The sequence below is a fragment of the Uranotaenia lowii genome, chromosome 2 (assembly GCF_029784155.1).
Source record: "Uranotaenia lowii strain MFRU-FL chromosome 2, ASM2978415v1, whole genome shotgun sequence".
In the NCBI taxonomy this organism is placed as follows: Eukaryota; Metazoa; Arthropoda; class Insecta; order Diptera; family Culicidae; genus Uranotaenia; species Uranotaenia lowii.
Window position 1 is genome coordinate 78,275,719 of NC_073692.1, and position 21,247 is coordinate 78,296,965.

Below are 21,247 nucleotides of genomic sequence, written 5' to 3' on the forward strand. Positions count from 1 at the left end.
AATTTCAGGAATTGTAGTTCAAACAATGACAAACAAGTTTGTATAAGATTGTGACGCGATACAAGTTGACTGTGATGAGTTATTTGCAATTGAATGGGTTATTTTTTTCGCATTTCATCGATATATCGTGAACGGTGTAAAGGTTTATTATTAGAGCACCTGTATCCGTGGTCCAAACAGCCGGTTTAGACCCAAATTCCGAACCGAGCAACCGCATTGGTGATTCATTATACCAGTTTCAACTCAACTTTTTTTAGAGCTGGTATAAGGATTGATCCAAAACTGATGAGATTTGGATCCAATTTAACGCAGTTCTAAACCGTTTGACAGCTTATGGAACACGAGTGCAGTTGCCAGTTTTTTCATTGGATCGGATCTAATTTCCTTGGTTCAATTCTTGTATAAATTAGACCCAAGAATAGACCACGAATACAGATGCCCTTAGTACTAACTTAATCGCATTGTCACACAATAAGGATAACAGAAAGAAAGTTTGTGTCCTAGGCAAAGTTTTAGCTTATTTTATAACAAATATCTTTGCAAAAAGTTGAAAGAAAGGTCACAAACTTTCTATTTGTTATTCTCATTGTGTGACGATGCGATCTAGTTAGTGCGATTATTAGTCCATACACCGTTCACGATATATGAAAGAAATGCGAAAAATCACACATTAAATTGCGGATAACTCATCACAGTCAACTCGTATCGCATCACAATCTTCTACAAACTTGTTTGTCATTGTTTGAACTACAATTCCCGAAATTCTGAGCTTTCTAGCATACTGGTAACATATTTAAAAATACCAAGAGTGAAAGAATATCGATTTTTCATACATTTTGCCGAAAATCTCCATACAAATTTCAAGTCTTTTGCGCCAGCTCGTGCTTCTGCCAAATGACCTGGAACTTTCAGAAAGTCATTTTTTCACTTAAATGCACCAATCTAGGGGGTGCCGCGTGAAATATAATGGTTTTTTTTGTTATGGGCCAGTCTAAGCTACATGTGTACTCAGCTTTGATTTCAGATCAAACGAAGCAAATATAACCAAACACTCCTTCCCCAAGAGAAGTCATAAATCAATCACCTGCCCAAACACGAGATCTTGTCGCTTCGTTATGCATCAAAATAAACATTGCTTGTGTTTTTCTTCGTAATTTTGAGAATTCGTTTCCCATAAACCTGATCCGATTGCTCCATATTTAGGGCGGAGAACCTTATGGGCAAGTTCCCAGGATCCTAAGCAACAGTCGAAATCGGAATCGAAGTAAGAGGAACATCTTGGACAATCCTGCCGGAATCTGATGTGTGGCGGCGTAATTTATGGTGATTTCGAAACAAAAGAAACAATCAATAATCGATTCAAAACGTGGTCCATTAGCAGCGTCCGATTTCGGAACCGTTTCGAGGCCCCAGTTCAGCTTCGGTTGTTGGTTGGAGGATGGAATCGAGATGGAAGCATCGAAATGATATTGAAGATAAATACGATTATGGTAAATAATGTAAGGATCAATTGTTGGTTGAAGAGAGAAAACTTTGTGAACGAAAAAAACAACTGGGTAGTAATATTTAAGTGACTTCCAGAAATTTATGTTTCAGGGACTTTGAGCTCCTAAACACGAGCCTTCATTTTGCTTTTCTACGTTTAAGTTTAATATGTGAACCAGTTTTCATATTTTCTACGGAAGACTGAACGAAAGGTTGTTTTAAATATTTTCGATCACCCAATCCACTATCATTGCTCAATAACTCAAAATCATTGCTTTTTTCAGTCAAGGAAATAAGAATCAAACATCCCTACACTGAATCGCAAATTTCCGAGGAGGAATTTGCGGAATGAAGCAGCTGCAAGCATAAATTGCACAAGTCTGACAATCTAGAACATACATACATCCTTGCATCGGAAATCGCTGTCCCTTTTGCTGGAAGCTGCCCAAAAACTTCGGTCAGCTTCAAGCGACCAACCGAAGAGCACACATGGGAATCGAAGATTTGGATTTGCCCCTCGTTTGAAGTCAAAGAACGAGATATATGCCGAATTGAAAGACAATGGCCCATAAATCAATTTGAGTTGATCAAATCGATTGGGTTTGTTGATTGTTAAGCTGGTATTTGTTTATGGGATTTTGCCCTCAACGTTGTAGTTGAAGTTCTAAATATCTTGAATTTCCTTTATTTTGAAATTACTAAGCCCGATTTGGAGATAACTTGTAAGGAATTGTTGATTTTTTTAACCGTTCATCAAAGTACATCAGATCATTAGGGAATTCTTCCTTTTCTGGTTAAGCACTAATTGAATTCGAAGATTTTAGAGAGCTTCAAAAGATGATTTTCTTTTTAAAAAAAAAAAAATGGAACACATTCATATACATAGGATCTCGGTGCAATTTCGTGTTTCTTTTAAGAAATCTGATATATTTTTAGAATATGATGGCTGGCATCTAACTAATGCTGAAACTACGAGAACACAGATAGGGTACTTTGAATTCCGTGACCGAGATTCAATCTCATTACCTCTGGCTTTGAAGACTTGAATGCTATCATCTAGGCCACGATCGGCGGCACAAAAAGATCATGAGAAAAAAGAGCAAAAAACAAAAATTTGAAAGCGCAAATATCGTTTGAATTAAACTCAAAGAATTTTTTGTGCCATTTTTGTTGAATTAAGTAAAACAACGGCTTTTCAGCCATTTTTTTACCGCATAAAGAACACAAAAACTTTTCCTAAATTCTGGTTAAAGCTCCACGAGCACAAGACTTTTTTTCTGATGTGTAGTAGATGATCACGTTTTACGGTGGTTTTGATGTGATTTTCACAATTGAGAAAAAATGGTAAAATCTGCTCGAAAATTTCCTGACAATGCTACATAAACGTACATGGAAAATGCTAGCTTTCAGCTCCATGGTTGTTTTCAACGTTTATAAATTTCAAAATTAAAATATACCTCCTAATAAATATAATGATGCTAAATCCTAAAAAGGAAAAGAATATAATTTTAATAGGTACTAATTCCGGTTTTTATCTTGTAAATTGTAGCGCATCTAGCGAAATTGGTTTCTTAAGCATTACCCAAGCAACCAAAAGTTCGAATATCACTTAAGGAACGAACTAATAAGTTCATATATAGCTGTAAAAAAGTTCTGTGGAACTTTTTTGCTGTTCAAAATGCTTTTTCGAGGTCCATGGAACTTCATTCTTAATCAAGTTCAGCCAATACTCAAAAAAAGCTTTAAAGTACTGTTTTGGTTTCTGTTTCTACTTTTTGGGAACTTTAAAGTTTGTATGAAGAAAAACAATCTACTTGTTACGTAATTTTTTTCAAAATCAAGTAGCTATCAAAGGGTTGCAAGTCTTTTTGTACAGCTCAATAGTTCGTAAAAAATCTCTGTTGTACTATTTTGTAAACTTGAAAGTTTTTAATTAGTTCCAACGGGCTTTCAAAAGCAACTTCGTATTATAGAAACTTTGAAGTAGATTTAAAGGCTAAAATCTACCTTTTTCGAACTTGCATAAATAAACACATTCGTTACTAGGGAAACAACTATATGAAGTACACATTAAGTTCCGGAAGAACTTTTTAACAGCTTGAAAGTGGGAATTAAGTAGAAATAAAGAACCTGAAAGTCGTTTGAAAGAAAATCATCACATCGAGTAAAATCGTTGCCTACTCATGATGTTCATATAGGGCAACAAGTATGGATCTCAACTTTCAAGCGGTGAGCTCGGGTTCGAGGCTTGGTAAGAACATGTTTTTTAAATGTAATGTGAGTTAGTAACAAATATGTTTGATTAATACGAATCAAAATAGCAGACTTGAGAAGGCAATTGAAGGAGCGGAAGAGTAATTTTTTCGATTTTTTATGCTGCTTATAAAGTGGATTTTGAAGCTGGTTAGAAGTTGTTTGACGATTTATGCGAACTTTTTGTCAACTTTAAAGTTCGTTTAACTACTCAAAAATTGAGCTGAAAAGAAGTTGTATTGGCATACTCGATTAAGCTGATCAAACCTGATAAAGGAATGTTATCCGAACTTTTGGTTGCTTGGGTATTGAGGTCCTTGGAGCCAAATGGTATAATAATATGAATAAAATTCTAAAAATCTAAAAAAGTCATCGATGAAGTTTGAAATATGAAAAATTGTTTCGTAGTATTAACTCAAAATCGATCATTTTTGCACTTATACCCCTTTGGCTCTTAGGGGCTCATGTTTGGCTTGAAGTATCTAGAGCGAATTTTTAATTGCAATTGTGGCTTGGATTCATATATCTGTCTTATTCCAAGTCTTATTCCGAATATTTATTAAATCAAATTATGGAGAGTGAGTCCCTTACTATTTAAACATTCAAGAATCCTAACAGCAAACCCCTTATATTAGTCCTATTAGTTAAAAATATTTCCTAAAAAGTTTAAACTCAATCAGATCACTCTAAGATAAGAATGCCAAACATCACACGAGATTCAATTCCTGTTGCTTCCAAGTTTCTTTTATGGCGCTCAGTTCAATCTGGTTAAAGCCCGGCCGGGGTTCCAGAAATGCGACGCTAAAAAAATCCCACAATTTATAGAAAATTTGAACAAATAAGATGACAGCTGTTTATAACGTCGAATAAAGGGGGGAAGGTGTCCCGGACTTTCCCTACAAAAAATAATACATTGCTTACTCCTAATTATTGAACTAGAATTATATTTGAGGAGGTTCCAGCTAATCAAGCAATAGGTTTTAATTGAGAATTTTTTTTTCAAATTTGCAAAATTAACGGTAACTGAAATGACTTTTTCTTAGTTTTGTCGAAATTAGAATGAATAACACTAGTTATTGGTATATAGAGAAAGAATATGTAGGATAAAAAATCATTTCTCATTTTCATTCAGCACGAACATTATGTAGAGTTACAAGACAACTTCAAACTTACATTATTTGGTAGGAACTTCATAAATATGCAATTTATGGACAGCTTCATGTTTACTTAAATTAAATAAAAGACTTTTTCAAAAAACTCCTTAGAATTTTAACCGGGCAAGATTCGGGTAAAAATCAGATATAATTGAAATTTTAAAAAATCTAAGAAAGTGAAAAAAACATTGAAAATCATTAGAAATTATGAGATTTCTAGAGTTTTGCTGGAAATTATATTAATAAAAATGGGCAATCTAAAATGCTTAAGTATAAGTGAAAATGAAGCAACAATGCACTCTCCTTCCGATAATCCATTTAGAGAAGAAAAACAAGAATAAAAAAGCTTCTGTTGTTGCTTAAAGTTTACCATTCGGCAATACTGAGTTTTCCTATTGATTTTTTTATTTCAACTACAGTTTAAGTCGGGATAAATAAGCCATATCGATGCTTAAAATTTCTCGAGAAAAAAAATCAGTTTAAAATTTGAAATTTGAATTGAAACTTTTCCAGTTGAAAGAACCAAAATTCTATACCTTGGATTTTGAGGTACTTATATTTCAAAAGTATCCTCTGCTGAAGTAAAAATCCTGAATTCAGCATATCATTTTCCAATTGACCATCCATTCTCAAATTATTTTTATCTTAAAAACATTCTCGTAGATGAATTGCGAATTTCATGAGTGATTTCTTGAAAATAAATATTTTCTCTTCTCTCCTTCTTGATTTGAAAACAGAGATCAAATTCATCGAGATTTTAATTGAGATTCTTGTGTTGTTCCTTCAGTTTGATGATTTTTCTGATTATTGGAAACTCGAGATAATTTTTTAAGGTACAAAACCTATTTGGAATTCTTATCTGATTTTCTAATAACTTGAAATCTCTATTACCGATTCTGTGTTTTAAACATCTAATCACCATATAAAATTTAGTTTTTCATCTTTTGTCACATATAGAAGAACTTTTTCAGAAAAGTTTCTTTTTCTAATATTTGATCTGAGGAGAATCTTTTCCTTAATAGTCACTCAATTCAAAATTTTAGGCACATTAACCCAAAATTGTTTTTGTTTTTTCTTTGTTTCGATTATAGTCGTTTTACCATCTTTATTTATGGCATTCGCGACTTTGACAACGTTACAGTTGGCGGATCGTTATTGAAAAACTTATCCGGTACAACTGTGTTCGATGTTTTCTCTTGGGCTCGAACTCGCGGACATCGGCTCAGGAGACAACAGACTTGCCAACTGAGCTATATCACAAGCCCAATTGTTTTTGTGTTTTGAATATATGAAATTAAATTGAACATTTTGATGAAGAATTGTTAATTTTTCAATTCTTGTTTTGGCTTTTGAATCTTGATTTTTTTTTAAATTAATGACACTGTACCATCCTTTTGGCATTCGTGTCTGAATTTCATTTGAAATTATGATTTGAATTTGAGACACTGAATTATGGATCTTGATAAAATCTGACTTATGGTTTAAAAATTTCATCTTGAACTTTTTTATCTGTATCTCCATGGAATATAAGAGAAATTCTTTAGTTTATTTTTCAAATTTTGGATTCTCAGTCTGAAATATTTATGGTATTTCTCAAGCGCTTATTATGATACACAATGATGAAACGAAAAAAAAATTTTAATTAAACCTTCGAATTTTATCCCAACAGAGAATTTTAGTTAGAGTTAGAGTTGTGAGATAAATTTTTGTTAAATTATTCATTTAACAGCTCTTAGCACAATTTACATTTTCGATTAATTGATTAACTGTTCCGCTATGTATGCACTTGATGAAATAGAAATAATAGTACTTTGAAGGCAATAAGTTGAGCTCATTTTTAGTTTCTGCGTATGTTCAAAAAAAAATGTATTTTCTGAGATGGCATATGGGAAAAAATCGACTCATTGGAGCCCCCGATAAAAATTGCCCCTTGCAATTTCTGACATCATTCAAGCAAGTCAAGCAAGACTCAAGTATTTGATGTTGAAGACTTTACGCATTTAACAATTTTGTCGAAGACAACACAACGTTTCAACTTTCGCCTTGAGAAATGACAAAAATTCCATTTGGTTAAAATCTTCTTGAAAATTTTCTCCAAATTTCCTTATTTTGCAGGTAAAAAAAAATTACTTAAAGAATACTTTTTAATCATTTTTTTCATAATTTAAAATTCAACTGAATTTTGAATCTTCGTTATGTTCCACAGTTTTTCCAAAAAAGCGCTCAAATTTATTCTTTTTTTTCCTGTTTTTGAATTACATACATCTTGGAAAAATGTGAATTTTGTTGCCTAGTGTAATTTGAATGAAATTTGTACAGTTTCTTTTATTTTGATTAAACAGATGAACTATTGAAATTTATTCTCTTTCAAACGAAAATTTAACCTTTTCATTTATAACTGGCTTTTTTAATACGATATATGTATTCATTCTCATTGTATATTTTGATTTTTCAATCATTCATAGCATTAAATGAGTATTTTTTTATTTTTTTTCTGCTGTCTTCGTCCTTACCATTCTTTTTTACATAATCTCCCGATTTTCTCGAGGGTGAAAAAATCGAGAAAACTCTTTTTTACTTTTCCTCCCTCAAACCAATATTTAGTTATTTATGCTGTCGGACCAAGATCTGGATTCATTCCTTCTGAATAGTTCATGATGAATGGTCATTGTCATATCATCTGGATAGAAGGGCTTCGATTTAAAATTCCCAGCTCATTAAACCTTTGATCAGTCAAAAACGGATGTGAGGTCACTTGTGAATGGCAAATATTTGCGCTTACAGCAAATTATGATTCAGAGTCCTTTTCAGAATTGCTCGATTAGCTACAAGGGCTGACTTTCGAGTGAGGCGCAATGCGTGAACTGTTTTTTTCCCCAATAGGCATACTTTTTTTCAAAATTAAAGCGTTCCATCCATATTTCAACAAGACATTTTTATGACAATATTTGTGAAACCAAGTGAGTTTGCTCAATTGAAAATAATCCAAAAATTTTCCCATAAGTTTTACATCTCTCACTTTGGCGATTTTCATACAAATGCTTAAAATCCATCCGTCTATGCAGTCAGAAGTTCAAGTTCAACCAATGCATTCCATCATGATGCAATCGATGTATCCAAGGAAGGGTTGTGTAGTTTTCTAGCTCTGCAATGGAAAATCAACGTAGATTTCAACGGTTTTGCATCTGTTTTGGCCCCCGACAAATCCGCGCCTTCATCACCTCCAGGCATCTGTCCCAGATGATGCCAACCAAAGAACATCGTAGATACATTGAAGTGCTCTTTTTTCACGTTAAATTCGATCCCCACAACATTACTGCCTCGATGCGAATGTTGCTTTTGGAGTATCCGATGAAACATAAATACATCTAGTCACAACAAACAGAACCCGGGTTGTGAAAATGAATGCAGAATAAAAAAAAAAAGAGAATAACACAAACCTACCGAGGCATGCGGCCAGAAGGATCCCCTCTAATTTTGCGTAGCTGCAGAACAGCAACATGGGTTTGAACGTTGTATTCCCCCGGTGTCTTCCGTTGGTTTCATCTGAAAAAAAAAAGACCAACACCAGGAAGGAGGATGGCGGCCAACATTCCGAACCTTTTTGAACGCGGGTGAACCTCTGTAGAGGGATTTTTTTTTGTCCACCACAACCAAAGGAATGCAACAAGGTGTTTTGGTCTGGCTTTAGGATTTATAAAGTGAGTTCAAAGCATTAACTCAGAACATGGCATCTGTCACCTGGTATGGGAATATCGGCGATCATCTAAGAGGAACCAAGAATAAATAGAAAACCTAAAAACAAATGGTTAAAACACACTAGGTGCATCACTTTGTAATAAGGGATTTCAAAGTTGCGCGTATACAGATTGTCATTATTCCACTGATAAAATCAACTTTGCAATTGTGTTTTACACAAACCACTTTAACTTCAAATATCTTTTCAATGCATTTTAAGTTGTCAGCTTGAGTAAACTTCTAGATACACAACTAACCAAACTAAAAATCGTTTATTACATGGCAATTAAAACTTTATTGAAAATCATAGCAAAAAAAAATTTAATTTTAACACACATGTACCTTATAGAATCAATTGCAAAATAAATGCAACCACTACAGCTCCTACAAGAACAATCAATTCAACTACGGCCACCCTTCCCGTTCCTTTCGCATCCATATCACTCGTTACAGTTGGCAACCCTATCTCTCCGGGCAAAAATGCCAATCCGTAGTTACAAAAATCGGTCGCACACAGTCGGCAGCCTAACATTTCATAACGGGACGTCCATCCCTCGCATATCTTGGTACTCTTGAAGGTGCAGTAGTGACCGGTTCGTGTTTGATCATCTTTCGCTGTTTCGATTACTGCGCACTTGAATTGCGCCGGTGCGTCACCATAGGGTGACACTAGAGGCAGGCTCGGATTAGCAGGTCTTATTTCAAAGTGGGATTTGAGCACCAAAGCCGTAGTACATTCCAGCGTTTCGTGGGCACAATTTTCTTTGCTCTGGCTTGGATCACAAACGATACATTGCAAGGAGTGAACTAAAAGCGGAAGATGATATGAGTTAAGATGTTTCTGGAAGAACATCACTATCACCTACCTTCAACTACTACATTTGACAGCACAAATATCACAAGAGAAAGAAACTTAAAAAACAGCTCCATACTGCTTGGTTGAAAGCTGAAATAGGAATGAATATTGCTCAAATAAACTCAAGTGCAAATGATAGAATCTTCATTGAACAGTCTTTCATACTAAAGATTATGTGACAGTGGGAAATAGTTAAAAATAAATGATTTTTTTTATCACAATCCATACACACACATATTTTCAACCGTTAAAGATTGCTCATAGCGGGAAATGGACCAAAGACTTACATTCTAAGAGTAGGTAAAAAAGTAAAACTCTTAAAAATTGTAAACCGAGTTTCATTATGTCTAAGAATGATCATGATACAACCTTGCTCATTTTGGGTGACATTTAATTTATCACTTTTTTTACAGTTCATGGTAAAACTCTTTGGATCGTGAGCTCCAATGTTAATAGTTGTCGTGAAAATGAGAAGTTTTTCCTCAGAAAAACGTGAAAATGCGATTAAGCAGTATGGAGAGGAAAGCAGCTTCGTGGACAAAAATCAGAGCGAAAACCGGGTCCGGTGGACAAAACTTTGGACCGGAAAGTCGGGCGTACTTACGCCAGTCAAAAGATTGTCTCAGTTAGAGATGTGGCCTCAAAAGTGGGGATTTCCTTTCAGCATCGTCCATCGTGCTAAGGTTAGATTGCTTTCAAAGACAGAAGAAGCTGAAGAAGAGTCAATAACAAGCTGCCTCCGTCAAACCAAAAGCCCGAAATTTAAATAAGGCCCTCAGGATCAGAGGGGTGCAAGTCCAAATTCATCAATTTCGAATTAAGTGTACCTAACGATTCTTTATGTTTCAATGTCGATTGATTTTTCGATTGAATTAAAACTGCTTGAATTCGAAAAATATATAAAAATCAAGCCCCTTCACAACTTTGAAGCGCGTTTTCGCGTTTTTGACGACTGACACAATGAATACATTTCGACAGTGACAGAATCATCGCCTGCTGCCTATGATCCGCAAGCATGATCACCTAATACTGTTTTGCCAGATTTGGAATCAGTTCACTTCTCAAAGGCTGGATTAGTAAACGATGGCTTGGTATGAATCAAACAAAGTCCAGATACGAAAGAGGTGATCCACCAAATTATCCTCATGATCGATTAAAACTTTTTCGGCCCTCAACAAATCGACTTTTGAAAAAAATATGAACAGATTCTCTCGACATCATCGCAAATCAGTTTGTGCTGAAGCTAATGAGCAGAAGGGTAGCTATGGATATATGAAAAAAAATGTCATGATCGCATTTTGAAAATCAACCATAAAAAGTTTGTAGATTGAGCCAAAAGAATGACACATGCAAAATTTCAGTTCAATCAAACCTCAACACACTCAAAGCTTATTTTTTTTTTATACTCTCGAAAATCAGTTCAGATTCAATTTTCATGCCAAATGACAACAATGACAAAAATGACAAAAATGACAAAAATGACAAAAATGACAAAAATGACAAAAATGACAAAAATGACAAAAATGACAAAAATGACAAAAATGACAAAAATGACAAAAATGACAAAAATGACAAAAATGACAAAAATGACAAAAATGACAAAAATGACAAAAATGACAAAAATGACAAAAATGACAAAAATGACAAAAATGACAAAAATGACAAAAATGTCAAAAATGTCAAAAATGACAAAAATGACAAAAATGACAAAAATAACAAAAATGACAAAAATGACAAAAATGACAAAAATGACAAAAATGACAAAAATGACAAAAATGACAAAAATGACAAAAATGACAAAAATGACAAAAATGACAAAAATGACAAAAATGACAAAAATGACAAAAATGACAAAAATGTCAAAAATGTCAAAAATGACAAAAATGACAAAAATGACAAAAATAACAAAAATGACAAAAATGACAAAAATGACAAAAATGACAAAAATGACAAAAATGACAAAAATGACAAAAATGACAAAAATGACAAAAATGACAAAAATGACAAAAATGACAAAAATGACAAAAATGACAAAAATGACAAAAATGACAAAAATGACAAAAATGACAAAAATGACAAAAATGACAAAAATGACAAAAATGACAAAAATGACAAAAATGACAAAAATGACAAAAATGACAAAAATGACAAAAATGACAAAAATGACAAAAATGACAAAAATGACAAAAATGACAAAAATGACAAAAATGACAAAAATGACAAAAATGACAAAAAAGACAAAAATGACAAAAATGACAAAAATGACAAAAATGACAAAAATGACAAAAGTGACAAAAATGACAAAAGTGACAAAAATGACAAAAATGACAAAATTTTAAAAATGAGAAAAATTACAAAAATGACAAAAATGACAAAAATGACAAAAATGACAAAAATGACAAAAATGACAAAAATGACAAAAATGACAAAAATGACAAAAATGACAAAAATGACAAAAATGACAAAAATGACAAAAATGACAAAAATGACAAAAATGACAAAAATGACAAAAATGACAAAAATGACAAAAATGACAAAAATGACAAAAATGACAAAAATGACAAAAATGACAAAAATGACAAAAATGACAAAAATGACAAAAATGACAAAAATGACAAAAATGACAAAAATGACAAAAATGACAAAAATGACAAAAATGACAAAAATGACAAAAATGACAAAAATGACAAAAATGACAAAAATGACAAAAATGACAAAAATGACAAAAATGACAAAAATGACAAAAATGACAAAAATGACAAAAATGACAAAAATGACAAAAATGACAAAAATGACAAAAATGACAAAAATGACAAAAATGACAAAAATGACAAAAATGACAAAAATGACAAAAATGACAAAAATGACAAAAATGACAAAAATGACAAAAATGACAAAAATGACAAAAATGACAAAAATGACAAAAATGACAAAAATGACAAAAATGACAAAAATGACAAAAATGACAAAAATGACAAAAATGACAAAAATGACAAAAATGACAAAAATGACAAAAATGACAAAAATGACAAAAATGACAAAAATGACAAAAATGACAAAAATGACAAAAATGACAAAAATGACAAAAATGACAAAAATGACAAAAATGACAAAAATGACAAAAATGACAAAAATGACAAAAATGACAAAAATGACAAAAATGACAAAAATGACAAAAATGACAAAAATGACAAAAATGACAAAAATGACAAAAATGACAAAAATGACAAAAATGACAAAAATGACAAAAATGACAAAAATGACAAAAATGACAAAAATGACAAAAATTACAAAAATGACAAAAATGACAAAAATGACAAAAATGACAAAAATGACAAAAATGACAAAAATGACAAAAATGACAAAAATGACAAAAATGACAAAAATGACAAGAATGACAAAAATGACAAAAATGACAAAAATGACAAAAATGACAAAAATGACAAAAATGACAAGAATGACAAAAATGACAAAAATGACAAAAATGACAAAAATGACAAAAATGACAAAAATGACAAAAATGACAAAGATGACAAAAATGACAAAAATGACAAAAATGACAAAAATGACAAAAATGACAAAAATGACAAAGATGACAAAAATGACAAAAATGACAAAAATGACAAAAATGACAAAAATGACAAAAATGACAAAAATGACAAAAATGACAAAAATGACAAAAATGACAAAAATGACAAAAATGACAAAAATGACAAAAATGACAAAAATGACAAAAATGACAAAAATGACAAAAATGACAAAAATGACAAAAATGACAAAAATGACAAAAATGACAAAAATGACAAAAATGACAAAAATGACAAAAATGACAAAAATGACAAAAATGACAAAAATGACAAAAATGACAAAAATGACAAAAATGACAAAAATGACAAAAATGACAAAAATGACAAAAATGACAAAAATGACAAAAATGACAAAAATGACAAAAATGACAAAAATGACAAAAATGACAAAAATGACAAAAATGACAAAAATGACAAAAATGACAAAAATGACAAAAATGACAAAAATGACAAAAATGACAAAAATGACAAAAATGACAAAAATGACAAAAATGACAAAAATGACAAAAATGACAAAAATGACAAAAATGACAAAAATGACAAAAATGACAAAAATGACAAAAATGACAAAAATGACAAAAATGACAAAAATGACAAAAATGACAAAAATGACAAAAATGACAAAAATGACAAAAATGACAAAAATGACAAAAATGACAAAAATGACAAAAATGACAAAAGTGACAAAAATGACAAAAATGACAAAAATGACAAAAATGACAAAAATGACAAAAATGACAAAAATGACAAAAATGACAAAAATGACAAAAATGACAAAAATGACAAAAATGACAAAAATGACAAAAATGACAAAAATGACAAAAATGACAAAAATGACAAAAATGACAAAAATGACAAAAATGACAAAAATGACAAAAATGACAAAAATGACAAAAATGACAAAAATGACAAAAATGACAAAAATGACAAAAATGACAAAAATGACAAAAATGACAAAAATGACAAAAATGACAAAAATGACAAAAATGACAAAAATGACAAAAATGACAAAAATGACAAAAATGACAAAAATGACAAAAATGACAAAAATGACAAAAATGACAAAAATGACAAAAATGACAAAAATGACAAAAATGACAAAAATGACAAAAATGACAAAAATGACAAAAATGACAAAAATGACAAAAATGACAAAAATGACAAAAATGACAAAAATGACAAAAATGACAAAAATGACAAAAATGACAAAAATGACAAAAATGATAAAAATGACAAAAATGACAAAAATGACAAAAATGACAAAAATGACAAAAATGACAAAAATGACAAAAATGACAAAAATGACAAAAATGACAAAAATGACAAAAATGACAAAAATGACAAAAATGACAAAAATGACAAAAATGACAAAAATGACAAAAATGACAAAAATGACAAAAATGACAAAAATGACAAAAATGACAAAAATGACAAAAATGACAAAAGTGACAAAAATGACAAAAATGACAAAAATGACAAAAATGACAAAAATGACAAAAATGACAAAAATGACAAAAATGACAAAAATGACATAAATGACATAAATGACAAAAATGACAAAAATTACAAAAATGACAAAAATGACAAAAATGACAAAAATGACAAAAATTACAAAAATTACAAAAATGACAAAAATGACAAAAATGACAAAAATGACAAAAATGACAAAAATGACAAAAATGACAAAAATGACAAAAATGACAAAAATGACAAAAATGACAAAAATGACAAAAATGACAAAAATGACAAAAATGACAAAAATGACAAAAATGACAAAAATGACAAAAATGACAAAAATGACAAAAATGACAAAAATGACAAAAATGACAAAAATGACAAAAATGACAAAAATGACAAAAATGACAAAAATGACAAAAATGACAAAAATGACAAAAATGACAAAAATGACAAAAATGACAAATTGACAAAAATGACAAAAATGAAAAAAATGACAAAAATGACAAAAATGACAAAAATGACAAAAATGACAAAAATGACAAAAATGACAAAAATGACAAAAATGACAAAAATGACAAAAATGACAAAAATGACAAAAATGACAAAAATGACAAAAATGACAAAAATGACAAAAATGACAAAAATGACAAAAATGACAAAAATGACAAAAATGACAAAAATGACAAAAATGACAAAAATGACAAAAATGACAAAAATGACAAAAATGACAAAAATGACAAAAATGACAAAAATGACAAAAATGACAAAAATGACAAAAATGACAAAAATGACAAAAATGACAAAAATGACAAAAATGACAAAAATGACAAAAATGACAAAAATGACAAAAATGACAAAAATGACAAAAATGAAAAAAATGACAAAAATGACAAAAATGACAAAAATGACAAAAATGACAAAAATGACAAAAATGACAAAAATGACAAAAATGACAAAAATGACAAAAATGACAAAAATGACAAAAATGACAAAAATGACAAAAATGACAAAAATGACAAAAATGACAAAAATGACAAAAATGACAAAAATGACAAAAATGACAAAAATGACAAAAATGACAAAAATGACAAAAATGACAAAAATGACAAAAATGACAAAAATGACAAAAATGACAAAAATGACAAAAATGACAAAAATGACAAAAATGACAAAAATGACAAAAATGACAAAAATGACAAAAATGACAAAAATGACAAAAATGACAAAAATGACAAAAATGACAAAAATGACAAAAATGACAAAAATGACAAAAATGACAAAAATGACAAAAATGACAAAAATGACAAAAATGACAAAAATGACAAAAATGACAAAAATGACAAAAATGACAAAAATGACAAAAATGACAAAAATGACAAAAATGACAAAAATGACAAAAATGACAAAAATGACAAAAATGACAAAAATGACAAAAATGACAAAAATGAAAAAAATGACAAAAATGACAAAAATGACAAAAATGACAAAAATGACAAAAATGACAAAAATGACAAAAATGACAAAAATTACAAAAATGACAAAAATGACAAAAATGACAAAAATGACAAAAATGACAAAAATGACAAAAATGACAAAAATGACAAAAATGACAAAAATGACAAAAATGACAAAAATGACAAAAATGACAAAAATGACAAAAATGACAAAAATGACAAAAATGACAAAAATGACAAAAATGACAAAAATGACAAAAATGACAAAAATGACAAAAATGACAAAAATGACAAAAATGACAAAAATGACAAAAATGACAAAAATGACAAAAATGACAAAAATGACAAAAATGACAAAAATGACAAAAATGACAAAAATGACAAAAATGACAAAAATGACAAAAATGACAAAAATGACAAAAATGACAAAAATGACAAAAATGAAATAAATGATAAAAATGATAAAAATGATAAAATTGACAAAAATACAGGTACAGGTTAGATTATAGGTGATTTCTTGAATGATCTATAAGGAACTGATAGGAATTAAAGAGGAATGCTCAATTTTGTTATGAATATTGAAAACACGAATCACAAGAATGCTTATTTACTTATCACTGCGCATTAAAATTCAGCTTAACAGTTGCTTCTTCGAGTCATTTTCTAGCTTTTCATAGATCAATTCAATTAAATTATTGACAATTGAAGAAAAATGATTTGAAACAATAAATAAAATTTCAACATTTTTAATTTTTGAGCACGAGTTTTGATGTCTTAATTATAAAACTCCAAATATTCCGTCGCCGTGTTTTGAAATATTGACTCAGTATGATTTGGACCTCGATAGGAAAAAATGTTGAAACAACATTCTTCTTATAAAAAATTTAAGGATATAGGCTTCCGAGAAGATTATTTTTTCAGATCATAAAAACTAAAGATTGAGAGACAAAGACTAATTTTAAAAAATATTACATAAATTTAAAAAAGTTTTACATAAAACAATCGGGATAACAAAAAATTCTTTGAAATTCGATAATCAATTTAAACAAAATATGGAAATGAAAAAGTTTAGTTTTTTTCTAGAATTTAAAAGGAAATTTTTCATATCTCAACATTTTAAAATCATTTTTGCAGAATCAAATTCAATGCTCAAGGAAACAACATTATGGAGCCTATGTTTTTTTTTAATTTGGTAATTTTTAATGATGATCCAAAAAAGTAGAGTCCTACAGCTTTAAAAAAATTTGAAAACTGTCATCACTAGTATTACTAACATTTCTGAAGAAAGTTTGAAAAGAATGTTTTATTTCATTCAACTTATTTAATTAAAAGATTTCTGCTATTCCTAACTTTCTAAAAAAAAAACTGTAAAATTCCCGCATTTAGCAAAATTGGATATAGGAAACAAATAGAAATATTCTTTAACTTATTTCACAGAAGTTGAAAGTGCTTGCGCACTGGGGGATATTTGATAATTAGTTTAAACCCATATTTTTAATTTTGAACGTTTTTTTTTGAAGAAATACGATAATTTTTAAATGGTTTTATCCTTTTTTAAAAGTTAATTCAAAAATAATAGCTTATAAATAAACCTTTCGAATATTTGGATTTAGGCACTCAATTTAGTATAATTAGTTCTCAAATTCACTGCACTTTGGAATAATGTGATTTTGTGGCCTTGTGCAATTAATCAAAACCATTTTGACAGTGTTGGATATTTAGAAGAACAAGAAAAATAAATTAAATTGATTCTAAAATTGGTTTTTCGATGAATATTTCATGTAAGCAGGTAAGGTAAGGTACTAAGGTTGCCAAAATCACAGAAAATATATAGTTTCACAGAATTCAGAGCCAATTTTTATCACAGAACCTCTGTCACATAACACAGAATTTTTTAAATATTCACAGATTTCACAGAATTTTAAAATTTTGGACGATTTTTCAATTAACAATTTTTTAATGTCGATATAAATTTTTGGTAATTATCTTCAAATTGGAAAAATATGATAAAATAGGTAATAATTAATTTTTCTTTAGTGAAATGTTAAAAACGCAGTTTGACACGACTTTTGAAAGAAATAATGGAAAAAGCATCACAAAAATCGTCACTGAATTTTTGACAGTTGAATTTTAAAATCACAGAAAGTCAGAATTTTTTTTGTCACAACACATATTTTTTTCGGCAACCTTGCTTTTAACTTGTTGATGTGTTAAATTTGTATTCGATGCATGAATTTAGAAGTTGAAATGGTTGATTTCAACTTCTGAACTTATTTAGTTTCACATCTCAATAATAAGCTATTCTCATGGTAGGGTTTTTGTGTGCCAAGATTTAAGTTTCAACTCAAATAGTTTAATGAATTGCAATTCTTAAATTAAAATAAAAAATCAAGTTTCAATTTTTAAAAAATGTTGTAAAATGAAATGTCTTTGGCCTAGACTGGTTTAGGACAAAATTCCGCCGGAGGCGAACAAATTTTCTGAAATGTTTATTAACGCTTATTTTTTATCACATTTGGGGATAAAAAAAATTGCGCTTACTAAAGAAAATTCATTTCTTGATCTGAAAAGGGGAGGGTAAACCCCTAAACACCTAAACCCTTCCCCCCCTCTCCCAACCCGTTCTTTTGGCCAAGAATCGACTATCTGGGACGACAAAGTCCCAGAATGTCGAGTGTTTGCTAATTATTTTTTTTTTGAGATAACACCAGATCTCGACGTTAATTTGGTGACGTTTTTTTTTTAATTTTCATTGGATTTTTGACGAACAAAAGGTTTATCTTTTGATCTTTTGTTTGAAAAATAGCTTGAAATTATACCAAACTCATAAATAAACAACATTTCAAAGAAAACTTGAACTACGAAACACTTTTGACGAAATATTTATTTCATATCTTGTTATTTTCCCCCTAGGTGTTTCACTGCCTATAGTTAGATACCAATTAAGAAAACAGAACCGATAGCCACTTGAATGCTGACATTTGTCATCAACAATTTGATTGAAGTGTTTGTTTTTTGCTGACTACCTTGAAGTGGATAATTTCTTTCGGAATTAATACGAATTCATGATGCTCATACTAATGTCACAACAAAATTCTGATTCAATCCTTGTGTTTTGCAATTCTGTACTTAAATACAATGTTTGGTTATTTTAAGATCTAATTTTCCTACCGTCACAAGAGTGCATAATGTAGAATTTTGGAAAAAAATTTTTTTCAATACAGTAATAGAAATAGATTCTTTTTGACACTGTTTTTGTTTTGAAGTAAAAAGTTAAAACCATTACTTCCAGTAATCACTTGGCAAGCTTTGTTGGTTAAATAAACGACTTATCTGGAATAAAGTCATTTTTGGCAACTTGTTGCATTAATGACTTTTCATAAGAAAGTTTCTGCTCTCCAAAAAAAAAAATTAAATCAAGAATCCCTTCACAACTATTAAAACTCCCATCCATAGAGCACCAAACATCGGAACGAATCCACTGGCTCCACCTTGAAGGCCCTTGCCTTCATCAACCGGAAGTACCGGAGCTCCGGGTTTTCCAAAGTTGCACAGATCCGTGTCACACTGTCGACAGCCGAGGATCTTTATCGCGGGAACCCAGCCCTCGCAGAAGTTGGTGCTCTTAAAGGTACAGGTATGTGCTAGTGCGTGCTTCTTTCTATCTTCCTCGAGAGCCTCCACAACGACACATTTGAATTCAGGCTTTCCGGTAGTATAAGGTGATAGTTCCGGTAGAGACGGATTAGCTTCTTTCATATCCGAATGGGATCGTTCTACGAGTGCCGTGGTACATTCTTCTATCTCGTGGTGGCAGTTGTCTTGCGATGGATCACATGTTATACATTGAAGAAGATGTACTGCAATCAAATTATATATATAATTTTGTATTCCCTTCACATCCGTTAAAATTACCTTGACCGAACTGCAGGAAGATTAGCGCAGTAATTGAACAGAGTATTTTTGAATAATCCATAATGATATCAGTTTTAATTAAATGATTAGCTTCTTTCTTTGGAGACGCGTCTTTTTAGAACTCAAGGACAGAAATGAAACTTTCAGAATACGAGTCAACCATTCGTACCTGATGATTTTAACAAATTGTTCATTCCTTCTTATACATACAGGTTTGGACGATTCTATCAGACATGAATCAACCACTTCAGACCACTACTTTGTTTGGTCCAGTAGCCGCGCTAACTCAGTCAGTCAGTCGGTAAACAATGATAAGAACTTGTTCGTGTTACACTGTTCAACAAATCATACTAACGTACATACCCTAGTTAGTTACAGCCAAAGATCTATGCTTATTGCCTATACCTCTTAGCCCAAAATGTGAACAACTGTGCACGATTCTAGTTTGCTGACTCCGCCTCTGCGTCAGCAGACTCCTCCTTAGCTCTCACGTCTATCACTGCAACCTTAACAGCCGGTCTCTCGTACATACCTTTCGCCGTCTTTATTGTTACGGTACGCACCTGCCTGTCTCGGTTTACTGTTCCGATAATTCGTCCCTTGGGCCAGCAATTCCTTGGCAGCTCGGAGTCTACGATTACCACGATGTCACCTTCTTTGATCGGTGCGAAGGTCTGATGCCACTCGGAACGCCTGGTGATCTGCGGCAGGTATTCTTGCAGCCATTTTTTCCAGAAATGGTTCGCGATCTGCTGTGATAGATGCCAACCTCAACTCAAAGCGATGGAGTTGACTGAAAGTTCGGTTCATGGTTTGAAACTGTCGGGACTGCCCAACAATCTATGGTTCGGTGTGAGTTCTGGTACGGCATTGTCTTCGATGGGTATATGGGTAAGCAGCCGTGCGTTGATGATGCCTTCGATCTCAACCAGGGCACTCATCAGTGCCTCCTCCTTCGGGCGATGAGGTAGCTGCAGTTCCACTAAGGTGTGCTTGACGGACTGCACGGTTGCTTCAATAGTGGGAGGTCAATTCGCGTTAGTACGCTCCAAGGCAATACTCGTTTCTGAATTTTCTGTCAGCAATACCTCTTTCTAACTCAACTCGATGCGCAACCCCTCCTCTGACGAGTTAGGACTCGACATCTCATCGTGTGAATGAGGTTCCCATGTAGCGCAACTACTAACTTTGTGGATCTAGTCCAGGAAGTCCAGAAACACAAAGCGAGTTGTCGACGACACTTTCTCTGTTCGAACACGCGGGTCAGGGGGGTAAGCCTCCTATGCCACGTGTAGGACTCAGACTCCTCCGACCTCAAAAGTAGTGTTGACTTAAGTCATCACTCAG

The 21,247-nt window shown here is 31.3% G+C and overlaps 2 protein-coding genes across 2 annotated transcripts; both read right to left on the bottom strand.

Moving 5' to 3' along the window:
* Window positions 1-8,966: 8,966 nt before the first annotated feature.
* LOC129743661 (uncharacterized) lies at window positions 8,967-9,576 on the bottom strand. The gene is made up of 2 exons (XM_055735752.1): window positions 9,497-9,576; window positions 8,967-9,437 (listed from the first exon to the last, which is right to left on the bottom strand). The coding sequence occupies exons 1-2, from the start codon at window positions 9,558-9,560 to the stop codon at window positions 8,974-8,976; spliced, it is 528 nt and encodes a 175-aa protein (XP_055591727.1). The 5' UTR covers window positions 9,561-9,576; the 3' UTR covers window positions 8,967-8,973.
* Window positions 9,577-19,189: 9,613 nt separating this feature from the next.
* Window positions 19,190-20,093, bottom strand: LOC129749782 (uncharacterized). The gene is made up of 2 exons (XM_055744864.1): window positions 19,901-20,093; window positions 19,190-19,845 (listed from the first exon to the last, which is right to left on the bottom strand). Exons 1-2 carry the CDS (start codon window positions 19,959-19,961, stop codon window positions 19,397-19,399), a joined length of 510 nt encoding a protein of 169 aa, XP_055600839.1. The 5' UTR covers window positions 19,962-20,093; the 3' UTR covers window positions 19,190-19,396.
* Window positions 20,094-21,247: the final 1,154 nt, after the last annotated feature.